The sequence below is a fragment of the Taudactylus pleione genome, unplaced genomic scaffold (genome assembly GCF_031769625.1).
Source record: "Taudactylus pleione unplaced genomic scaffold, aTauple2 ptg000976l, whole genome shotgun sequence".
NCBI lineage: Eukaryota > Metazoa > Chordata > Amphibia > Anura > Myobatrachidae > Taudactylus > Taudactylus pleione.
In genome coordinates this window covers 2,428,459-2,451,117 of record NW_028285377.1, presented here as the reverse complement: position 1 = coordinate 2,451,117, position 22,659 = coordinate 2,428,459, and the positions used below count along the sequence as shown (strand labels likewise).

At 43.5% G+C, this 22,659-nt stretch overlaps 1 protein-coding gene across 1 annotated transcript in view; it reads right to left on the bottom strand.

The window, feature by feature from the left end:
- Positions 1 to 22,659, bottom strand: part of MPP4 (MAGUK p55 scaffold protein 4) — a 212,495-nt gene that overhangs the window by 138,958 nt on the left and 50,878 nt on the right. Inside the window, exons 6-7 of the mRNA XM_088460721.1 lie at positions 9,307 to 9,388; positions 9,077 to 9,162 (exon numbers count right to left, since the gene is read on the bottom strand). Coding sequence (XP_088316847.1) covers positions 9,077 to 9,162; positions 9,307 to 9,388 — 168 coding nt within the window. The remainder of the gene's footprint in view (positions 1 to 9,076; positions 9,163 to 9,306; positions 9,389 to 22,659) is intronic.

The following is a 22,659-nucleotide window of genomic DNA, read 5'->3' as shown; positions in this document are numbered from 1 at the left end:
CATTACGCCACACAGCAGTACTCTTATTGCACATTATACCACACGGTAGTACCCTTATTGCACATTATGCCATACAGCAGTACCCTTATTACACATTATGCCACCCAGTAATACCCTCATTGCACATTATTCCACACAGTAGTTCCCCTTATTTCACATTATGCCACACAGTATTACCCTTATTACACATTATGCTACACATTAATCCCCCTTATTTACATTATGCCACACAACAGTACCCCTTATACACATTATGCCACACAGTAGTACCCTTATTGCACATTATGCTACACATTAGTCCCCCTTATTTACATTATGCCACACAGCAGTACCCCTTATACACATTATGCCACACAGTAGTACCCTTATTGCACATTATGCTACACATTAGTCCCCCTTATTGCGCATTATGCCACACAGCAGTAACCCTTATACACATTATGCCACACAGTAGTACCCTTATTTACATTATGCCACACAGTAGTACCCTTATTGCACATTATGGTACACATTAGTCCCCCTTATTTACATTATGCCACACGGCAGTACCCCTTATACACATTATGCCACACAGTAGTACCATTATTTACATTATTCCACACAGTAGTTCCCCTTATACACATTTTACCACATAGTAGTACCTTAATTTACATTATGCCACACAGCAGTACACTTATTGCACATTATGCCACACAGTAGTACCCTTATTGCACATTATGCCACACAGTAGTTCCCCTTATTACACATTATGCCACAGAGTAGTTCTATTTATTGTGTATTATTCCACACAGTAGTACCCCTTATACACATTATGCCACACAGTAGTACCCTTATTGCACATTATTCCACCCAGCAGTACCCTCATTGCACATTATTCCACACAGTAGTTCCCTTTTTGCCATAATGCCACAGTAGTTCCCCTTATTGGACATTATGCCACACAGTAGTACACTTATTTACATTATGCCACACAGTAGTTCCCCTTATACACATTATGCCAAACAGTCGGACCCTTTTTTACATTATGCCACACAGTAGTACCCTTATTGCACATGATGCCACACAGTAGTTCCCCTTATTGCTAATTATGCCACACAGTAGTTCCCCTTATTGCTAATTATGCCACACATTAGTACCCTTATACACATTATGTCACACAGTAGTACCCTTGTTTACATTATGCCACACAGTAGTACCCTTATAGCAAATTATGTCATACAGTAGTTCCCCTTATTCACGTTATGCAATACAGTAGTACCCTTATTGCACATTATGCCACACAGCAGTACTCTTATTGCACATTACGCCCCATAGCAGTACTCTTATTGCACATTATACCACACATTAGTACCCTTATTGCACATTATGCCACACAACTCCACACAATAGTGCCTGCAATGCCACACAGTACTGCCCCTTATTAACAATACACCACCCTGTAGGGCCCATTATACACATCATGCCACAAAGTAGTACCCCTTATACACATTATGCCACACAGTAGGACCCTTATTTACATTATGCCACACAGTAGTACCCTTTATTCACATTATGACACTCAGTAGTCAGGAGGCTGTGTTTACACACCACGAGGGGCATAGTCACTCGAAATGGGGGCGTGTCATTATGACACTTTACGATACTGCACCAACTCACATTATGCCACACAGTAGTACCCCATAGCAGTACCCTTATTGCACATTATGCCACACAGTAGTACCCATATTGCACATTATGCCACACAGTAGTCCCCCTTATGGCACATTATGCCACACATTAGTTCCCCTTATTCACTTTATGGCACACAATAATTCCCATTATTCACTTTGTCACACAGTATTGCCTCATCCACAATATGACACAGTAATGCCCCTTATTCATATCATGCCAGCCACAGTATATCCCTTTACTCACCTATTCATAGTCTTTCCTCTGGCAAGCCCCACCCCCTTTTTCCTCTCTGCAGCCCTGCTACTCAGAAAGATTTCTCCTGACTGGCAGCCAGGGGTTCAGCAGCACAGAATGGCCAGGGAGCAGATGAATGGGCAATGGAGGCTAATGAGAGGTCTGGTGCACCCCCTGACCACCCCTTAGTTTCGCCTATGGTCACAGGTCATACACCATGGCAAGACTGAGCACAGCAATAATACACAATGTAGTTATACTGCTTCAGCAAGGTCTCTCCCAGGCAAATATTTCCAAGCAGACTGGGGTTTCAAGATGTGCTGTTCAAGCTCTTTTTAAGAGGTACAAAGAAATGGGAAGACACAGTGGTCGGCCAAGGATGAAAGACACATCATGCTTACTTCCCTTCAAAATCAGAAGATGACCAGCAGTGCCATCAGCTCAGAAATGGCAGAAACCAGTGGGACTCAGGTACACCCATCTACTGAGAAGCCTGGCCAGAAATGGTCAATGGTCTTCAAGGAAGAATTGCGGCCAAAAAGCCATACCTTCGATGTGGAAACATGGCCAAGCGACTGAACTATGCATGAAAACATAGGAACTGGCATTCTGTTATGATACACCGAATGAATCTTAAGAGACCCTTAGGGCTACTTTGGCCAGATTAATGGGTTGGGTGTCCGCGATGTGTAGAAGGCCAAGTGCAGCAATACTAGCCGTACTTGATAGAGGCTGGGGACCCAAAAGTTAGCAGTGTGTTGGCGGAGACCCAGACCAGGGGCACGGAGTCAAACCCGATTGCAGTTTTTGCCAGGGACCCTCGCAATAAAGTTTGAACTTTGCAGCATCTGACAAACAGGTCACGGACCCCATGGCTGGGTCACTCAGTACTAGCACGGAAATAGGAAATTATGCAGGCACGATGTAGTATGCAGAACACTACCTGGAGTAGTAACAGAACATCAGGGTTGTAGCAGGCCAGCTACACAAGATTCTAGCTGGAAAATGGTAGAACCAGCAATGTAGGATACAAATCAGGATTGGAGCAGGCCAGCTACTCAGGATTCTAGCAGGAGTATGGCAGAACCACAATGCAGGATCCAAATCAGGGTTGTAGCAGGACAGCTACTCAGGATTCTAGAAAATACAATTCTTATAAGAACTGCGCTATACCGATCATAATACAAGATACAGATGCATGTCCAAAAATAGTACAATTTATTAAAACATATCTTCAATAAAGACACTAATGTATGGGTCCCAGCATAATCAACATAATACAAAATTAACAACTTTGTGACAAATGTATATGTATCAATCAATAATAAAACATATGAGAGTAGAACCCTTTTCTTTGATCCAATATAATGGGAAAAAATGTTGCAGTATCCTGTAAATGTTAGGTTAGAAACCATTCCTCTTTATAAAAAATATATTGGTAGTGCCACAATATTGTAGGGATTATAATAGAAGGAATTGATGAAAATCCACTTTGGCTGTGTAATGGCTCAGTCAGATGGTGATATAGAGGGGTATTCAATATGAAACGTTAACTTCACTGTCGAAGTTAACGTTTCATATCAGAGTTTTTACCTGCGTTAAAGTATCGGGCGCGCTCCCGCTTATCCCCGTATTCAATATAAAATTAACGAAAACTGGAAATTCCGAAGTTGGATTTGCATAAAGTTACGAATTTTTCCTTAAAAAAATTGTAAGACCCCCCTAAAGTTTTAAAAACATGGTTGATCACTATGGGTACCCCCGTTTTAGCCTTTAATTGAAAGTCGGGGATTTAAATAGCCGCAGCAGGTGTTTTTTTCACGACATTGAAGAAGTGATGCAGAAGAGCACTCAGGTTATTTTTTTCGTTTTTTTAAGTAGTCCCATCAAATTTGGGGTACATGAAAATGGGTACTAGCATATTTTTAAGTCCCTAAAGTAAATTTTTAAAAATTCTGCATTTGTGCACCTGCCGCTATAAATCTATTCTATAATACACCAGCCGCTAATAATCTATTCTAGAAAACACCTGCCGCTAATAGCCTATTCTAGAATACACCTGCCGCTAATAATCTATTCTAGAAAACACCTGCCGCTATAAATCTATTCTAGAATACACCTGCCGCTAATAATCTATTCTAGAATACACCTGCCGCTATAAATCTATTCTATAATACACCAGCCGCTAATAATCTATTCTAGAATACACCTGCCGCTAATAATCTATTCTAGAATACACCTGCCGCTATAAATCTATTCTATAATACACCAGCCGCTAATAATCTATTCTAGAATACACCTGCCGCTAATAATCTATTCTAGAAAACACCTGCCGCTAATAATCTATTCTAGAATACACCTGCCGCTAATAATCTATTCTAGAAAACACCTGCCGCTAATAGTCTATTCTATAATACACCTGCCGCTAATAATCTATTCTATAATACACCAGCCGCTAATAATCTATTCTAGAATACACCTGCCGCTATAAATCTATTCTATAATACACCAGCCGCTAATAATCTATTCTAGAAAACACCTGTCACTAATAATCTATTCTAGAAAACACCTGCCGCTAATAATCTATTCTAGAATACACCTGCCGCTATAAATCTATTCTAGAATACACCTGCCGCTAATAATCTATTCTAGAATACACCTGCCGCTATAAATCTATTCTATAATACACCAGCCGCTAATAATCTATTCTAGAATACACCTGCCGCTAATAATCTATTCTAGAATACACCTGCCGCTATAAATCTATTCTATAATACACCTGCCGCTAATAATCTATTCTAGAATACACCTGCCGCTAATAATCTATTCTAGAAAACACCAGCCGCTAATAATCTATTCTAGAATACACCTGCCGCTAATAATCTATTCTAGAAAACACCTGCCGCTAATAATCTATACTAGAATACACCTGCCGCTATAAATCTATTCTATAATACACCAGCCGCTAATAATCTATTCTAGAAAACACCTGTCACTAATAATCTATTCTAGAAAACACCTGCCGCTAATAATCTATTCTAGAATACACCTGCCGCTAATAATCTATTCTAGAATACACCTGCCGCTATAAATCTATTCTATAATACACCAGCCGCTAATAATCTATTCTAGAAAACACCTGCCGCTAATAATCTATTCTAGAATACACTGGCCGCATACTTGCAGAATAGCCCTGAACCTATTTCCCTATTGTTATACAATTTTTTCCCAATTTTTTTTTTCACCCCAATTTTTAAATTAATTTTTTGGGGTGTCCCTATTTTTTTTCAACTTTTTTTGACACAGTTCTTTTTTAAATGTCATTCCCAGGGGTGCAGGCTATTTTTTTTAAGCCTGCACCCCTAAACCCCAATTCTGCACTTTTTTTCGACACCTATTCAATGGTGAAAAGTTATCACCGTTTTTTATCAAAGACTTTTCAAAACTGCGATAAGTCTTTGAAATTGAATACAGTGTAAAAGTAAAACCTGCGATAATGACGTCATACCTCCGATATTAACGCAAAAACGATGTTATCGCTCCCATATTGAATAACCCTAATAGTCTTTAATATATTGTAACAAAGTGCAGACATTCGCTCCACTTAGATAATAAGCGCTACTTGTAGCCAAATAGTCCAAGGCTGCTTACCCTTGCAGCATATGTGAGGGAGTCTCTGATCAGTTCCCTGGTGCGGCTGTTCCCAGGGGCCAGCTCTACCGTATGGGGAGAGGTGATTGCCGGGTGGTCACATGTAGAAAATCGGAGCTCCCGCTGTCCTGGGAAGCCTATTTGATGATATTAGAACTTCATGCCGATGTTATTCCCTGTAACCCTAGGTTGTAGCAGTAGGACGGAACAGGCAGCTTCCCTTCTGGGTCCCTGCAGTGGGTGGCAGCGATATTGTAGAGGATTAAAGCAGGATTCTAGCTGGAACCAACAGGACCACTGGCAGACAGAGGAACACAGGCCCCAGGAACATGGACCTGCAAGCTATGACCAGCAGGGTCTGGCAGGGCCGACTGAGGCACCAATCCAGAGGCCAGCCCCAGACAAGCCCCTAATCGTAATGAATCTCGTGCAGCTGAAGCGCTGTACATCTCCACATTGAGCTCCTGAGAGCCCACTACCCCCCACAACCGCCAGGCGTCCTGTTTCCTAACAACCAGCGGGGAGCCACCGGCCGGAAATGACCTAGCAACGAATGGGACTTGCAGCAGAGACGAGCCCAGGGGCGGATTGGCCATAATATTTAGCGGGAAGATTCCTGGTGGGCCAACACCTGTGAGGCCACTAGGGCTGCTATAAGTCCTGGAAGTTGGGGCTGACTGTGCGCAATGTACTTGTATCGCGGGGTGGAGCGTGGCTGTCACTGAAGTCGGAACAAGCATGATTACACTGACTCAGAGGACTGGCCCTCTCCACTACAGGGGGAGGGGGGGTCTTCTGCCCTGATATATCCGTCCCGCTGTGTGGGCCACATCCGGGTGTGAGGCTCTCCTGTCCTTATAGTGATCACTGGTACATCAGGCTGGAACACAGATACAGAGCAGCTGTTGATGCCATTGGTTTTTTTTCCCTACCAAACAGGCGGTTTCCAGACCATGTGATCTCCTGGAAAGAATCAATTTCTGCAGAGGCCGGGAATGAAACCGGGCATATTGCACCATGTCGAATGTCGACACTAAAGAACCCAGGAACTGCATTGCAGAGTGGATGGACACTCGGCGACTGTGGAGGTATCTTAGTGCTTGCGTCAGCAAACTGGAGGTATTTTCTGTAGACAGAAAGATCCACTGCTGTTGTGAATCCAACAGAGATCCCAGATGCAGCATCCTTTGGAATGGTATCATGGAGGACTTCTTCCAATTAATTAATCACCCGTGTACAGTACCTGGAGCAGTACAGCAAACCTGAGAAAATGCTGGTGAGCCAGAGTAATTGGAATATGCAGGCATGTACCCTGAATATGCAGAGCCACCATAAAATCCCCAAGTTCCATAGCCAGTATTATTGAGCGCAGGGTTTCCATCCAGAACCAAGGTACCCTGAGGAATTTGTTCAGGGACTTAAGTTTGAGGCTAGGCTGGGATCTGTTCAGTTTTTAAAACCAGAAAGACATTGGAATAACAACCCGTTCCCCTCTGGGGCAATGGGACCGGTACTATGACTTCTGCTTGAAGCAAGGATAGTACGGATTTGTAAGGCCATGTCATCCCGTGAGAAACTACTTCTCTTAACCAGGTGTCTATGGTGGTCCAACACCAACACTGGGTGACCTGAAGAATTCGGCCTCCAACCCTGGTATCCCCCCAAGGAAGGCCCATACTACTAGGCTGAGAGTATATCCTCTGACTTGGAAGTAGGAATTCTTGTACTCCAGGCCTGTTTCTTAGGTTTGACAGCCCTACTGGAAGCTGACCTGTGGGCTAACCCTGAGGACAAAAGGATTAAAAGGAGAAGGTGCAACCAAAGGCAGAAACCCAGAATTAACTGCTGCCACCATGTCCACAATCCTGTCCATGTCAGGACCGAACAATACTTCTGTATGCGAAGCAGTGTAGGCCTTTGTTGGAATCAGCATCTGCCCTCCAAGAAAGCCACCACAGGAAATGGTCGAGCCGCTGCCGTCGAGACACTGGAAGTCAGGACTGATATCCAGAATCGCCTTCCCAATATGTGTGGCTGCATCTCTGCTGTTACCAAGCAAGAAAACCTCTGAGGCCTAGAAGCAATTGAGCGAAGGTATATAGACTTCCAGCAAACCTCCACCTTCCTAGCCTTCAGGGAATAAATTGAAGGCATAGGTAACATAGCACTTGTAATTAACCGTACAATTAACATGTGAATCTACTGCAGGGGATGAGTTCCATTTCATGCAAGGAACTGCAGGAAATGGATAACACGCAGTCAAACGTCCCTGAGGTTGATACCTACCAGCATACACACACTAGTTAGGAAAGCAAATTACTGGACCAGTCTGACGCTTGGGCAAGCTACAGGAGCTTACTGCTCAGATATGGCAGAGTGCAACGTACAACAGTATGTGACAATTCTCAGCTTTATATAGTGTGTGTGTGTGTGTATGTGTATATATATATATATATATATATATATATACATATATATTAACGATATCAGAAACAGAGAAATGCTAGAAATGACAGTTTGTGAAAAAATAAACACAGACAGCACTAACGTAAGTCACATACAATGAAGAAATGACACTATAATCAACTATGCAGACTCAGTGTCCGGTAGGCAATAGTGCTGCATACACTGACCCAAAAGGGAGAGGTATGCAGGGGGACCGGGCACACGCTGGCCAGAGAAATGCGACACTGCCATCCAAGAAAATGGCCACTAGAGACCTCAGAGGTGGCGTGGCCCAAGGAGGAGAGCATCTCAGCGTAGCCAGACCGCAGTGGAAAGGTGCACTGAGCTGAGAGGAGGAGCCGGCTGTTAGACAGGGAAGGCAGCCTCCCCTGGCCAGTGTTTAACCCCCGGAATGCTGGACTATTCTGTATCACTCCAGCCTGTTGTCCCTGGTGGCCTAGTGGAAGCACAGGTCTCAGTGCCTGGCTCCACATGTTGTCATCATCCCCAGGGAGTCCCCAGCCCTGGGGGAAAAGGACTGCATCTCAGTGGGTCACCGCCACTTACCTTGGTCCCCGTAGCGCCCGGCCGCAGTCCAGGGATCCTCTGGGGTCCGTGCTAGCCAAGACTCCAGAGGTCCGCTAAGATCCTCAGATCCGTACCAGCGTCTCGGCGCCGGTGGGGTGATAGAGCGGCGGTGCGGATGTCCCCTGGACTGTCCGCACTTGAACAAAACTTAAAATAAAATGTAAAAAAAAAAGAAAAGCTTCAGGGGCTGAATAAAAGCCCCACTGCGTGCAGTCACCCAACTCCGGCCCAGCACCCAACGAAACTGAAGTGCCTCTGGCCCGGGGGCGGGGTATAGGAGGGAGACCCAGTGCATCCTGGGAGAAAGATTTAACTGCGTGGTGCCCAGATGACCCCATCATCACCTATACCCCAAGGTCTCCCTGTGGAGCCTATGGACCCTGAAGTAGAAATTCAGTTTACAGTGCCAGTAAGAATATATATTATCCTGCAATGAATTTATATATTTTAATTAATTTGATTATTTTTAAAAGTTCAAAATAAATACCAGAATTTGAATAACTTGTTCTGGTTCCAGTCCATCCACAGGAACCCCGTTCACCTCCACCAGCTTATCACCAGCATACAACAAACCTGGAACAGGACCATAAGCAAGAAAAATCATGACATGTACAAAACAAGATGTTTATTACATAGAAAGACACAAAGAGAAATACTACAGGGAGACAGGTGTGTGTTGCTAGACTAAAGTATTAGTAATAAAAGAGTGCGTGTTACCACTTCTGTCTGCGAGGCCACCATGGATCACTCTGGCCACCATGATGTCACCAGTGATTTCATGACGTTTAATTGTTGCTCCCTTAAAAAGAAGAAACAGAAGAAGACAAAGAAAAAGAAACAGAAGAAAAAGACGATAAAAAAGAAGACAAAGAAACAGAAGAAAAAGACGACGAAGAAAAAGACGACGAAACAGAAGAAAAAGGCGACAAAACAGAAGACAAAGAAACAGAAGACAAAGAAACAGAAGAAAAAGACGACGACGAAACAGAAGAAAAAGAAAAAGATGACGAAACAGAAGAAAAAGAAAATAAAGAAAAACAAAAAGAAAGAAAAAGAAAGAAACATAAGAAAAAGAAAAAGACAATGAAACAGAAGAAAGAGTAAGAAAAAGAAGAACCGAAGAAAAGAAACAGAAGAAAAAGACGATGAAAAAGACGACGACGAAACAGAAGAAAAAGAAACAGAAGAAAAAGACGACGACGAAACAGAAGAAAAAGAAACAGAAGAAAAAGACGACGACGAAACAGAAGAAAAAGAAACAGAAGAAAAAGACGACGACGAAACAGAAGAAAAAGAAACAGAAGAAAAAGACGACGACGAAACAGAAGAAAAAGAAACAGAAGAAAAAGAGACAGAAGAAAAAGAAACAGAAGAAAAAGAGACAGAAGAAAAAGAAAATAAAGAAAAACAAAAAGAAAGAAAAAGACGACGAAACAGAAGAAAAAGAGTAAGAAAAAGAAGAAAAGAAAAAGAAACAGAAGAAGAAGAAAAAGAAAAAGATGTAAAAGAAGATGTTTTATTCTCTAAGGATGAACTAAAACACTAAGGGGAAAATGGAGATTTTTACTGTATTAAATATGGCTGTTTGCAACATGCCAGAAACGGGTGAATAAAGTTACAAACATGAGCTGTCAGAAGCCACCATCCCAATTTTTCACATGTTCAAAATACAAATTAGTAGATAGAATTTACTAAGCCTTGGATGCAGATAGTGGATGGAAATGAAGTACCAACCAACAAAAACAGCCTATGACATGACAGTTAGGAGCGGATTGGCTGGTACTTCATCTCCGTTCACTTTATCTCCATCCAAGGCTTAGGAAATAAATCTCTCAGGGATCACTCTAAGTGTCGGGTTCTAATTCCCGGCACTTCCAATCCTGTTAATGCCCAAAGTATAAAAAGGGCAATGATTATAGTAGAAGAACACGGCTAGCAAAAGCCCTTTTACATTTCAGGCATAAACACAATTGGAAGCAACAGGTTTTAGAACCCGTCGCCTTAGTAAATAAACCCCTGAGCATTGGAAACATTCGCATAAAACACACAGGAAAAAGAATGAGAAACATTAGACATAGTTATGGGAAATCTCATTTGTCACCTTGTATAAAAACTGAATAAATAAAATGTAAGGGCCCAATTTACTAACGAGTGATATGCTTGCTATTACTCGTTACTAATCTTATATGGTGCTCCAGCCAATCAGCTCCTAACTGTCATATTACAGACTGAGTTTGAAAAATGACAAGCTAATTGGCTGAAGCACCATTTAAGATTAATAATGAGTGATAAGAATATAACTCGTTATTATATGGGGCTAAACGTGCCCTCCTACTTTCTCTAGTAGGCCTGTTCTGTGGGAGGAGGTGGCATCCTAGTACCCCTTGGGATTTGGGTACCATGGTAATCATAAATAAAATGTTGCCCTATTAATAAATTAGTATTTATTGTGACCTTAAAAAATAGTAAGAAAAAAAAATTATAATGAGCAGTTTATAAATCAGAAATAGCAGTGACCCCAATTACAATGATAATAAGATTACAGTATATAAAGCCTGATACTAAAATAATGTGAAAAGGGTGTGAAAACACAAAACAGCCTTTATCACGTTATTTTAGTAAAAACAATGTTAATAAATAGAGCCCTAGATCATCTAGAGCAAAGGTTCTCAAACTTGGTCAGAAAAAAATAGTCACTATGTGTAGTTACATGACATTTTCATTCTAGTAACCAGCAGGATTCAGAATATATAAGAGCCACTAGCGGATAGTAGCGAATTTCAGGTATAGAGGGTTTGGAGAGGTATCCACCAATTAATTGAGGCTGATAATTGACCTGGATAATAATACATCTCCAATACCAAAAGCTGCATTCTAGCTCAAGGCCCACATTCCAAGGACTGGGGTGAATACCTTATATTGAGGTGTCCATTTTTTAACTGACAATATAACATACATGTTACAAGTACATATCACTTCACATTCTGTTTATGTAATAAAGGTTACATTTTAGGAGATGCTGCTTTTTATATACACTTTAGAATACTGCCTTTTTTTCTTGCATGTGATATTTATTCTAGGGTGCACCTCCCATGAGAAATCAAATATAAAAATATATTCATTAGATCATATGTATGAGTGCAGTATATAATATGTAAAGAATTGAACTGCTCTTGTGCGGCTAATAAATCCCTTTTTTCTTCATAGTCCCATCTTACTACCAGTGCATCCACAAAGGCTGCTGATAGATCTCATGGCATCACGCCACAACCACCAGGTCCTCAGGTACGGGTCGAGGTCCAGAGACCCATCTCTGGTAGACCCCATTTGTCCACCAGGAGCTGAAACACTCCCGGATGCAGAGACCACTCTCCGGCATGTATGTCCTGGCGACTTAGGAAGTCTTCTTCCCAAATGAGTACTCCCGTGCAGTCCCGTCAGCTGGCATTCGCAAGGTATCTGTATGTGTGGCAACACACATACAGATACTGGGTCCGTCTGGTCAGGATTTGTTTTTTTGTTTTGCCAAATCCCAGGGATCCTACGGAGACCAGCACCAGGTTCTAGGTGAGTATAGAATCTTTTTTGCAGCTGCAGCTGTGGAATCTACTGAAGATGAGGACAGAAACATCTGGTAGCAGGTATGTATGTGTGAGTGGGTAGGTGTATGCAATAAGCTTTTACTAGTCACGGTGTGTGTGTTTTGTATTTAATGATTTATTTTACAGTGGGGGTACGGGTGCCGGCCGCTTGCTGGCACTTGTAGTTCCACAAGTGCCAAAAGGCAGGCATGCTGGCACCTGTAGTCCCACTGTAAAATACAATAGTTTAATTCTGTTTTTCACTTTATTACCCCCATACCCAATGCTCTAGGAGTGCGGGGGAAGAGAACCCGAGCTTCAGTCCAAGCCTGGAGTTTCGGGGAGGGGGACCCCACTTCCCCAGGGATCCCTGACTTGGCCTGGGCAGCTTGGGCTGATAATGCTTTGGCCCTGGAGACCCGGTAATAGGGTCTCCGAGCTGTGGCATTACAACCTGGCAGTTTTGGGTCCGGTGCTGGTTTTAAATATAGGGGGTACCCTACGCAAGTTTTCCCCCTATATTTAAAACCAGAACTGGCCCTGGCCCCTGCAGCCTGGTGTTGGTTTCTAAATTATGGTGGAACCCTACACATTTTGTCCCCCGTAATTTTAGAAACCAGGACTGGCTGGCAAGTCCGGGGCTGGATAAGCTTTAGTGGGGGTGACCCTATGTCATTTTTTGGTCAAACATTTAACCCATTTTTTTTTTTTTACAGCTACAACACAAGCAGACGTCACATACAGTATCTCACTGATATGTGCAATCTTGGGTAGTAATCTCCTGCAAAACCTGCTACTCGGGGGAGATATCTCGTTCTGCTTCACCATCGGACATCTCACTCTCAGCTAAACTCACTTCTTGGTAAATTAGAGAGTTTCAGGAGCCTCAAATCAACAGAGTTTCGGCGAAGCTAATCGAGTTGAAAAAAAAAGCAAACGCTCCCAGACTCGATTTTTAGTAAATTTACCCCTTAGAATTAATATTTTTTGTATTTATTACTTTTTTTTATATATTTTACCTTGCTTATTAATATATACTTACTACGTTTCACAATCCACTAATTGGGTATCCATAGGATCAGTTTTTCATTAAATGTACTTTAATCTTGTTGTAATGATTCTGAAAGGATGTTCTGACGTTTCCTCCAAGTTTAGTTTACAGAAGGTAATCAGCTGGATGAGATTACACCCCTTTTCAGTTGAGAAGGAAGAGTATTGGTTTAAGTGAATAGTCAAGCCTATTGGCTCAGTGTTCTATCAATCAACGTGGACGTTTTCCGATTGGAGGAGCTCCCATAGAAGTAAGAAGCCGGGTGAGAGTGAACTTGATGACAATCAGGTGACCAAGCCGCTAAGGCGAAACGCGCGTCCACCAGACGGGTCTGCCACAGCATCAGCCCAGCTGACACACCACCCACAGCCTATCATGTGATAATGGAGGTCTCTCTTCTTTACTTTCAGTAGCACTCTCTCATCCCAGCATGACCGGCAATGCCAGCTGGTAACAAGGGAGAGAGTTAGTCCTGAGCAAGGCCAGCAGAAGCGTGGTATCTGTTGTTTCCCCGGGGCATAGTGGGGACCACTCTCTCATCCCTGGTTCGATGCGTTCAGAGCAGGGAAAGCAGAAGTGGTATGACACAGGTCCTTCCCTGGTCTTTCCTACATTCCTCTATTGCTCATACAGATGTCTATGTTATTGTTATATATACACAAAGAGCTTCATTTAATAGCTTCTGATGTTTTGTTGCATCAATACTTCTGAAGATGAAAACAATCAGTGAATGACCACTTGTTTTTATTGAGGTATAACATGTATCACTATCTTACATCTATTTACTAAGAAATGTGACTACATCACAATATATGATTAGACTGATTTAACAGAAGCCTGAACCTTAAGATCTTTTGTGTCTGTGTTTTCTTTGTTTTTCTGTGTGCTGGTTACTATTTTGCTACATATCTAATTGTTTTGATATTACCCCTGTTAGCTAATAATGTTTGAATTAGAAAGATAGGATAAAAGGCTGTTTCAGAATTGAACTTAAATAAATTATTGTAGTTCAGCCTCTATAGATGTATATTGGATACTGTATGTTTTATAATGAGGTTGGGGTCTACTCTTCCCTCTTGTGAATAATAATTAGACAATTGAATAATTAGGGAAGATAATCACTAAAATTTTTGCCGTCACTACACCTGCATGTGAATTTATTTAGTGATTACATATTTCATGTTTTGATTTTGTTTTTTCAAGAGTTTATCTTTACTACACTTTTATTTTATATAAGGGTAGTTCATTAAAAGTTAAGTTTTATTTATTTTTTCATCATTCTACATATATATATATTGTATCTCTAAGTGTGCCCTAGAGAGAATTTTTTTGTCTTCTGCTTCTCCGCAACATATTTCTGTGTGTTCTACACAAATTATTTCTGGGAGCACCACCAACCGAAGGTTAGATTGATTTACCTTGCAATAGACCAATAATGTTGGTTTTTCAATGAATTAGAGATACAGTTTCTCAAATTCTTAAGCTGTGTGAATACTAGTGCAGATTCCATTAATATTTCAATTTCACTGAGCATGGTCACGTCTGAGGCAGACAGAGAGTAAGAGACAGCCACCAACAAACCCATGAAGATGCCCTGATGCAAACACAGAAGCCAGAAAGGAGCCATGGGAGTCATAGCTATCAGGAATTTAAAAATAAAAAAAACCCCATCAGAACACCATCAAATGATTTCCATTCAATGGTGGCAAACTTCGAACCACCACTATCAAATGGTAAAAACACTACCATGTGAACAAAAACATTGGTTAGTAACTTTGGATTCCGATGTTCATCCCTACACTGAACCTGCAGACAGACTCCGGCCAACACTCCTCCACCGGAAAGTACTCCCTCTCCAGCGTGATGTTCCCGCTCAGCCATATGCCCTCAGTGAACAGGAGGCACCTCCCATGGAATTCAGTGCTGTTCTCGGGCACCAGGGTGAGGAAGCTCAACAGGAAGCCCTGGAAATACAGGGTGCATTGTGCAAAATGGACATTGCTTATCACCATGTTTGGGAGCTGGGGAGGGGTGCGCATGGAGGCTGCGGAAATATGCACAGGTAGCCAGCCCTGGGGACATACTGCTGATAATGCTTATGGTAGCTGCAATACAAATCTCATCCATGATCCTCCTGCTCTTCCCCAGCACATCCCAGTGGCCAGGCCTCAGCCAGCTGCAGGGCAGCAGCAGTGAGAGTTGGGTTGACATTGGTGAGATGCCAGGGGCAGGAGTGAAATGCAGGGGGCTGTGGTGACAAGGCGTAGGTAGTTATTAAATGCAGGGGGCTGTGGTGACAAGGCGTAGGTAGTTATTAAATGCAGGGGGCAGTGGTGACAAGGCGTAGGTAGTTATTAAATGCAGGGGGCTGTGGTGACAAGGCGTATGTAGTTATTAAATGCAGGGGGCTGTGGTGACAAGGCGTAGGTAGTTATTAAATGCAGGGGGCAGTGGTGACAAGGCGTAGGTAGTTATTAAATGCAGGGGGCAGTGGTGACAAGGCGTAGGTAGTTATTAAATGCAGGGGGCAGTGGTGACAAGGCGTAGGTAGTTATTAAATGCAGGGGGCTGTGGCAAGAGGAAATTGCTCCGGTGTGATGCCGGGGTGGGTTCCTAGTATATAATTAAAATAAAGTCCCTGATTTAGGGGTATCCCTGTTAGTTTGGGCTAATCTCTTGAACCACTGGATGAATTTTGATGGGATTTTCACTAATCTATACAGCATTGCTAAAGAAAGGAAGGTTTAGATGTATGAACCATTCTATGTGACAAAAGGGAGCCGAGCAGTGATGATTTAAGTGAAGCAAAGTCACAGATAAAAATCTTGCACCAAGCTGCTATATAGGAGCTGACCAGGGTGCTAAAACAGCAATAGACTGTGAAAGCCAATCAAAGATAGCAATGTGCCCTGTAGCTTAGTAGCAGCCTAGAAAGGGGAGGGAGTCAGGGACTGAGCAAGGTCATGTCTGAGGCAGAGAATGAGAGACAACTTCCAACGAAACCCACGAAGATGCCCTAATGCAGACACAGTAGCCAGGAAGGAGCCAGGGGAGGTATACGGTAGCTATCAGGAATGAAAAAAAATCCCAACCATCAGAACACCATCAAATGATTTCCAGTCGATGGTAGCAAACATTGGACTGCCACTATCAAATGGTAAAAACACCACCATCTGAACAAAAACATTGATGGTAAGTAACCTTTGGATTCCGATGTCCATCCCTACGCTGAACCTGCAGGCGGACTCCAGCCACCACTCCTCCACCGTGAAGTACTCCCTCTACAGCGTGATGTTCTTGCTCAATCACACACTCTTGGTAAACATGAAGCACCATCCATGGAAGTCAGCACTGCTCTTGGACAGGGGCTACGGTGAGGAAGCTCAACAGGAAGCTCAGGAAATACAGGGTACATTGGGCAAAATGGACATTGCTCATCTCCATGTTCAGCAGCAGGGGAGGGGTGCGCATGGAGACTGCGGAAATATGCACAAGTGCCCCAGCCCCGGGAACATGCTGCTGATAATGCTCACAATAGTTACAAATCTCTCATCCATGATCCTCCTGCCCTTCGCAGCACATACCAGTGGCCAGGCCTCAGCCAGCTGCAGGGCAGCAGCAGTGAGAGTTGGGTTGACATTGGTGAGATGCCAGGGGCAGGAGTGAAATGCAGGGGGCTGTGGTGACAAGGCGTAGGTAGTTATTAAATGCAGGGGGCTGTGGTGACAAGGCGTAGGTAGTTATTAAATGCAGGGGGCAGTGGTGACAAGGCGTAGGTAGTTATTAAATGCAGGGGGCTGTGGTGACAAGGCGTATGTAGTTATTAAATGCAGGGGGCTGTGGTGACAAGGCGTAGGTAGTTATTAAATGCAGGGGGCAGTGGTGACAAGGCGTAGGTAGTTATTAAATGCAGGGGGCAGTGGTGACAAGGCGTAGGTAGTTATTAAATGCAGGGGGCAGTGGTGACAAGGCGTAGGTAGTTATTAAATGCAGGGGGCTGTGGCAAGAGGAAATTGCTCCGGTGTGATGCCGGGGTGGGTTCCTAGTATATAATTAAAATAAAGTCCCTGATTTAGGGGTATCCCTGTTAGTTTGGGCTAATCTCTTGAACCACTGGATGAATTTTGATGGGATTTTCACTAATCTATACAGCATTGCTAAAGAAAGGAAGGTTTAGATGTATGAACCATTCTATGTGACAAAAGGGAGCCGAGCAGTGATGATTTAAGTGAAGCAAAGTCACAGATAAAAATCTTGCACCAAGCTGCTATATAGGAGCTGACCAGGGTGCTAAAACAGCAATAGACTGTGAAAGCCAATCAAAGATAGCAATGTGCCCTGTAGCTTAGTAGCAGCCTAGAAAGGGGAGGGAGTCAGGGACTGAGCAAGGTCATGTCTGAGGCAGAGAATGAGAGACAACTTCCAACGAAACCCACGAAGATGCCCTAATGCAGACACAGTAGCCAGGAAGGAGCCAGGGGAGGTATACGGTAGCTATCAGGAATGAAAAAAAATCCCAACCATCAGAACACCATCAAATGATTTCCAGTCGATGGTAGCAAACATTGGACTGCCACTATCAAATGGTAAAAACACCACCATCTGAACAAAAACATTGATGGTAAGTAACCTTTGGATTCCGATGTCCATCCCTACGCTGAACCTGCAGGCGGACTCCAGCCACCACTCCTCCACCGTGAAGTACTCCCTCTACAGCGTGATGTTCTTGCTCAATCACACACTCTTGGTAAACATGAAGCACCATCCATGGAAGTCAGCACTGCTCTTGGACAGGGGCTACGGTGAGGAAGCTCAACAGGAAGCTCAGGAAATACAGGGTACATTGGGCAAAATGGACATTGCTCATCTCCATGTTCAGCAGCAGGGGAGGGGTGCGCATGGAGACTGCGGAAATATGCACAAGTGCCCCAGCCCCGGGAACATGCTGCTGATAATGCTCACAATAGCTACAAATCTCTCATCCATGATCCTCCTGCCCTTCGCAGCACATACCAGTGTCCGGGCCCCAGCCAGCTGCAGGGGTTGTGTTGACACTGGTGAGTTGCAGACAGCAGGAGTGAGATGCAGGGGACTGTGGTGAGATGAAATTGCAAAGCCAGGTCGGGTCACTAATATATATATATATATATATATATATGTTTAACAGAGAAGAGGGCACTCGCCAGGTAAGGTAGTAGAATAAAATCACATCTTTATTACTTATCTTGGTTAAAACATTAGAGTCGACGTTTCATTCCTGCTTAGGGACCGTCATCAGGACACAAACACATAGGTCTCTCCACAGCCACTGATCAATACTGTGTGAGAGCCACCTTAAATAGCAAACAGAATACACTAGGACCCTCCCCCTATGATGAGTCACTAAGATACACCCAGAAATGAAAAAATAAATAAAAAACAATTAAGTAGTGCTGTCAGGTAGTTCAAACAACCAATGGATGTAAATATCAACGAAATAGGACATCCATGAAATAGAATGTCAAGGCATGCATGACGAGAAAACACACTAAACAAGCAGGTTCATGCCACAACAAAGATGGCGCCCGCTCGTCTGCTGTGAACAGCACAATATATCCAGGTGCCACCTCCAAGATGGCGTCCGACAGTAGATAAACTCGTTTATATCGAATAGCACCATGGCTTGCATGTGGAAAAGAGCTATGAGGCTATTTATGACACAGCTGGTGCCGGGCGCCATTTTGGAGGTGGCAGACGTCTTTTATTATGCTGTGCAATCTAGATCCACGGGCGCCATCTTTGTTGTGGCAGATTCTCGCTTACATTATATGCACACACTAGGAGGTGGTTTCAGATTCATTAATGCCATCTCTGATGTAGCGCGATCCCCTTTTTCAATGTGTGTATATTCTTTTCCACATGCAAGCCATGGTGCTATTCGATATAAACGAGTTTATCTACTGTCGGACGCCATCTTGGAGGTGGCACCTGGATATATTGTGCTGTTCACAGCAGACGAGCGGGCGCCATCTTTGTTGTGGCATGAACCTGCTTGTTTAGTGTGTTTTCTCGTCATGCATGCCTTGACATTCTATTTCATGGATGTCCTATTTCGTTGATATTTACATCCATTGGTTGTTTGAACTGCCTGACAGCACTACTTAATTGTTTTTTATTTATTTTTTCATTTCTGGGTGTATCTTAGTGACTCATCATAGGGGGAGGGTCCTAGTGTATTCTGTTTGCTATTTAAGGTGGCTCTCACACAGTATTGATCAGTGGCTGTGGAGAGACCTATGTGTTTGTGTCCTGATGACGGTCCCTAAGCAGGAATGAAACGTCGACTCTAATGTTTTAACCAAGATAAGTAATAAAGATGTGATTTTATTCTACTACCTTACCTGGCGAGTGCCCTCTTCTCTGTTAAACTCTATATTCTGGATTCCTATTGGATCTTTGAGGAGCACCACACTGCTGACTGACATTTGCCTTGAGTGCGGATATTAACATTTCGTTTATATATATATAACATGTAACAGAATGGACTTCCAAGTGTTGGTGAACAATGAGAAATAGTTATTGTATGGCTGATCACTGTGCACAGACTTTCAAGTGGTTATAAATTAGGGGTGAGCGGGTTCGGATTTCTGAAATCCGAACCCCCCCGATCCGAGTCAGGCTCGACTTTTCCCGCCTGACTCGCATCTGAAATCGAGGCAAAACGTCATCATCCCGCCTTCCGGGTCTCGCAAGTTTTGGATCCTATATAAGGTACCCGCGTCGGCGCCATTTTCTCACTCGGCTGTGGACAGTGAAGAGGGAGGGTGGGAGTTAGGGCTGGCTGGGCTGTGTAGTGCAGTGCAGTGTAGTGTTGTGATGTGCTGTGCTGCTGTTGTCCATAGGGGCTGTGTCCACTACTTCAAAGTCCATAGGGGCTGGCTGGACTGTGTTGTGCAGTCAGTTGTCCATAGGGGCTGTGTCCACTCCAAAGTCCTGTGCAGTGTCCCAGTCCTAAAGGAGTGCTGTAGTGTTGTCCAGGGGGTGCTCTGTCCGTCAGGGGTGCAACCCCCAAGTGCCAAAAAAATAATATATCTTGTGTTTGTGAATTGTGTGCGCAGTAGCTGCACGTGCATCAACAAAGTAGCACCAAGCGTGCGCCTGTGTCATAAGTAAAAGGCCGGCTGGATTGACCGCTAAAGGGTGCTGTAACCCCCAAAGGGCACTAGAAACAAAATGAAAAAATATATTTTTTTGTGTTTGTGAATTGTGTGCGCAGTAGCCGCACGTGCATCAACAAAGGAGCAGCGCCAAGCGTGCGCCTGTGTCTCATTTCTTAAAGGGTGGTGTAACCCACAAAGTGCACTAGTCTCCAACAAAAATAAAGAAATATTTTCTGTGTTTGTGTGCGCCTTAGCCGCACGTATATATCAATATAACATAAATGGAGGACCAAACTTTCTCTGATAAAAATAAAATAGGGAAAGATCAAGAACCACTTCCTCCTAGTGCTGAAGCTGCTGCCACTAGTCATGACATAGACGATAACATGCCATCAACGTCGTCTGCCAAGGCTGATGCCCAATGTCATAGTAGAGGGCACATACAATCCCAAATGACAAAGTTCAGGAAAATGACCTTGAAAAAAACATTTAAATCATCTGAAGAGAAACGTAAACTTGCCAATATGCCATTTACGACACGGAGTGGCAAGGAACGGCTAAGGTCGATCCCTATGTTCATGACTAGTGGTTCAGCTTCACATGACGATGGAAGCCCTCCTCCCACTAAAAAAATCAAAAGAGTTAAGCTGGCAAAAGCCAGCGAAGAACTGTGCTTTCTAAGAAGATATCACAAGTCCAAGTGTGGTGGTGGTTGCGATGCCTGACCTTCCCAGCACTGGACGGGAAGAGCTGGCTCTTTCCACCATTTGCACGCCCCCTGCAAGTGCTGAAAGGAGCACCCACAGTCCACTTGCTGATATGCAAATTGAAGATGTCACTGTTGAAGTACAACAGGATGAGGACACTGGTGTAGCTGGCGCTGAGGAGGAAGTTGGCGAGGAGGTTTCTGATGGTGATGTGGTTTGTTTAAATCAGGCTCCGGGGGAGACAGTTGTTGTCTGTGGGATGAAAAAGCCCATCACGGTCATGCCTGGGCAGAAGACCAAACATTCCACCTCTTTGGTCTGGCAATATTTCTATCCAAATCCGGACAACAACTGTCTTGCCATATGTACCATATGTAAAGGTGAAATAAGTAGGGGTAGGGACGTTAACCACCTAGGAACATCCTCCCTTATACGGCACCTGCAGCGCGTTCATAAAAAGTTACTGTCAAGTTCAGAAACTTTGGGTAAGACCGTAAGCAGTCCAGGGACACCTAAATCCCTTTTTCCTGTTTTATCCAAGGAATCGGTGGATGAGGAGGATGAGGATGACATCTTGCCTCCGTAGAGCCAGTTTGTGCAGGGACAGATTAATTGCCAGCTTGTTTTGTGGGGGCCCAAACGAACCAATCATTTCAGCCACAGTCATGTGGCAGACCCTGGCGCTGAAATGATTGGTTTGTTAAAGTGTGCATGTCCTGTTTATACAACATAAGGGTGGGTGGGAGGGCCCAAGGACAATTCCATCTTGCACCTCTTTTTTTTCTTTGCAGTATGTACTGTTTGGGGCCTAGTTTTTCAAACTGCCATCCTGTCTGCCACTGCAGTATCACTCCTAGATGGGCCACGTGTTTGTGCCGCCCACTTGTGTCGCTTAGCATAGTCATCCAGCTACCTCGGTGCAACCTTTTGGACATAAAAACACTATTGTGAGGTGTGACGTGTTCAGAATAGACTGGAAATGAGTGGAAATGAAGGTTATTGAGATTAATAATTGCATAGGAGCAGAAAAACCCACAAATTCTGTGATTTTAGCTGTTTTTATGCTTTTTTTTTTTTAAAAATACAGATCCAAAACACAAAACCCAGAACCCAAACCACGGAAGGGTGGTTTTGGCAAAACCAATCCTGATCCAAAACACGAAGAAAGATCCAGATCCAAAACACAAAAAGTGGCCGGTGCACACCCCTATTATAAATATATTCATGTAGTCCCTTTGGTGCCTTAGTTTTCAGGAGGATCAGACCATGATCTTTGCCCCCGCTCAGAGGGGGACCCAGCCAATAATTAGACATCTGAGAGTTGAAATTTGGTGTCCCAATCTCAGTAAATGGGCTGTCACCAGTTTGCCAGTTCATATAGACCAGACGTTTGGATGACCGATGCTGTGCCAACCAATCACAACCTGACAGCAGAGGTTTCTGGTCTAGATTCTCATCTCTAATCAATCTTAAACAATGTCTAGTATTTCTTAATTGACCTTTGTGTTATTCTGAGGTTCATGTCACAGTTGGGCCCATATCATCCTCCCTTTCTGTGCTCTGGTGAGGCACTTATCCTCCTCCCAATCTGT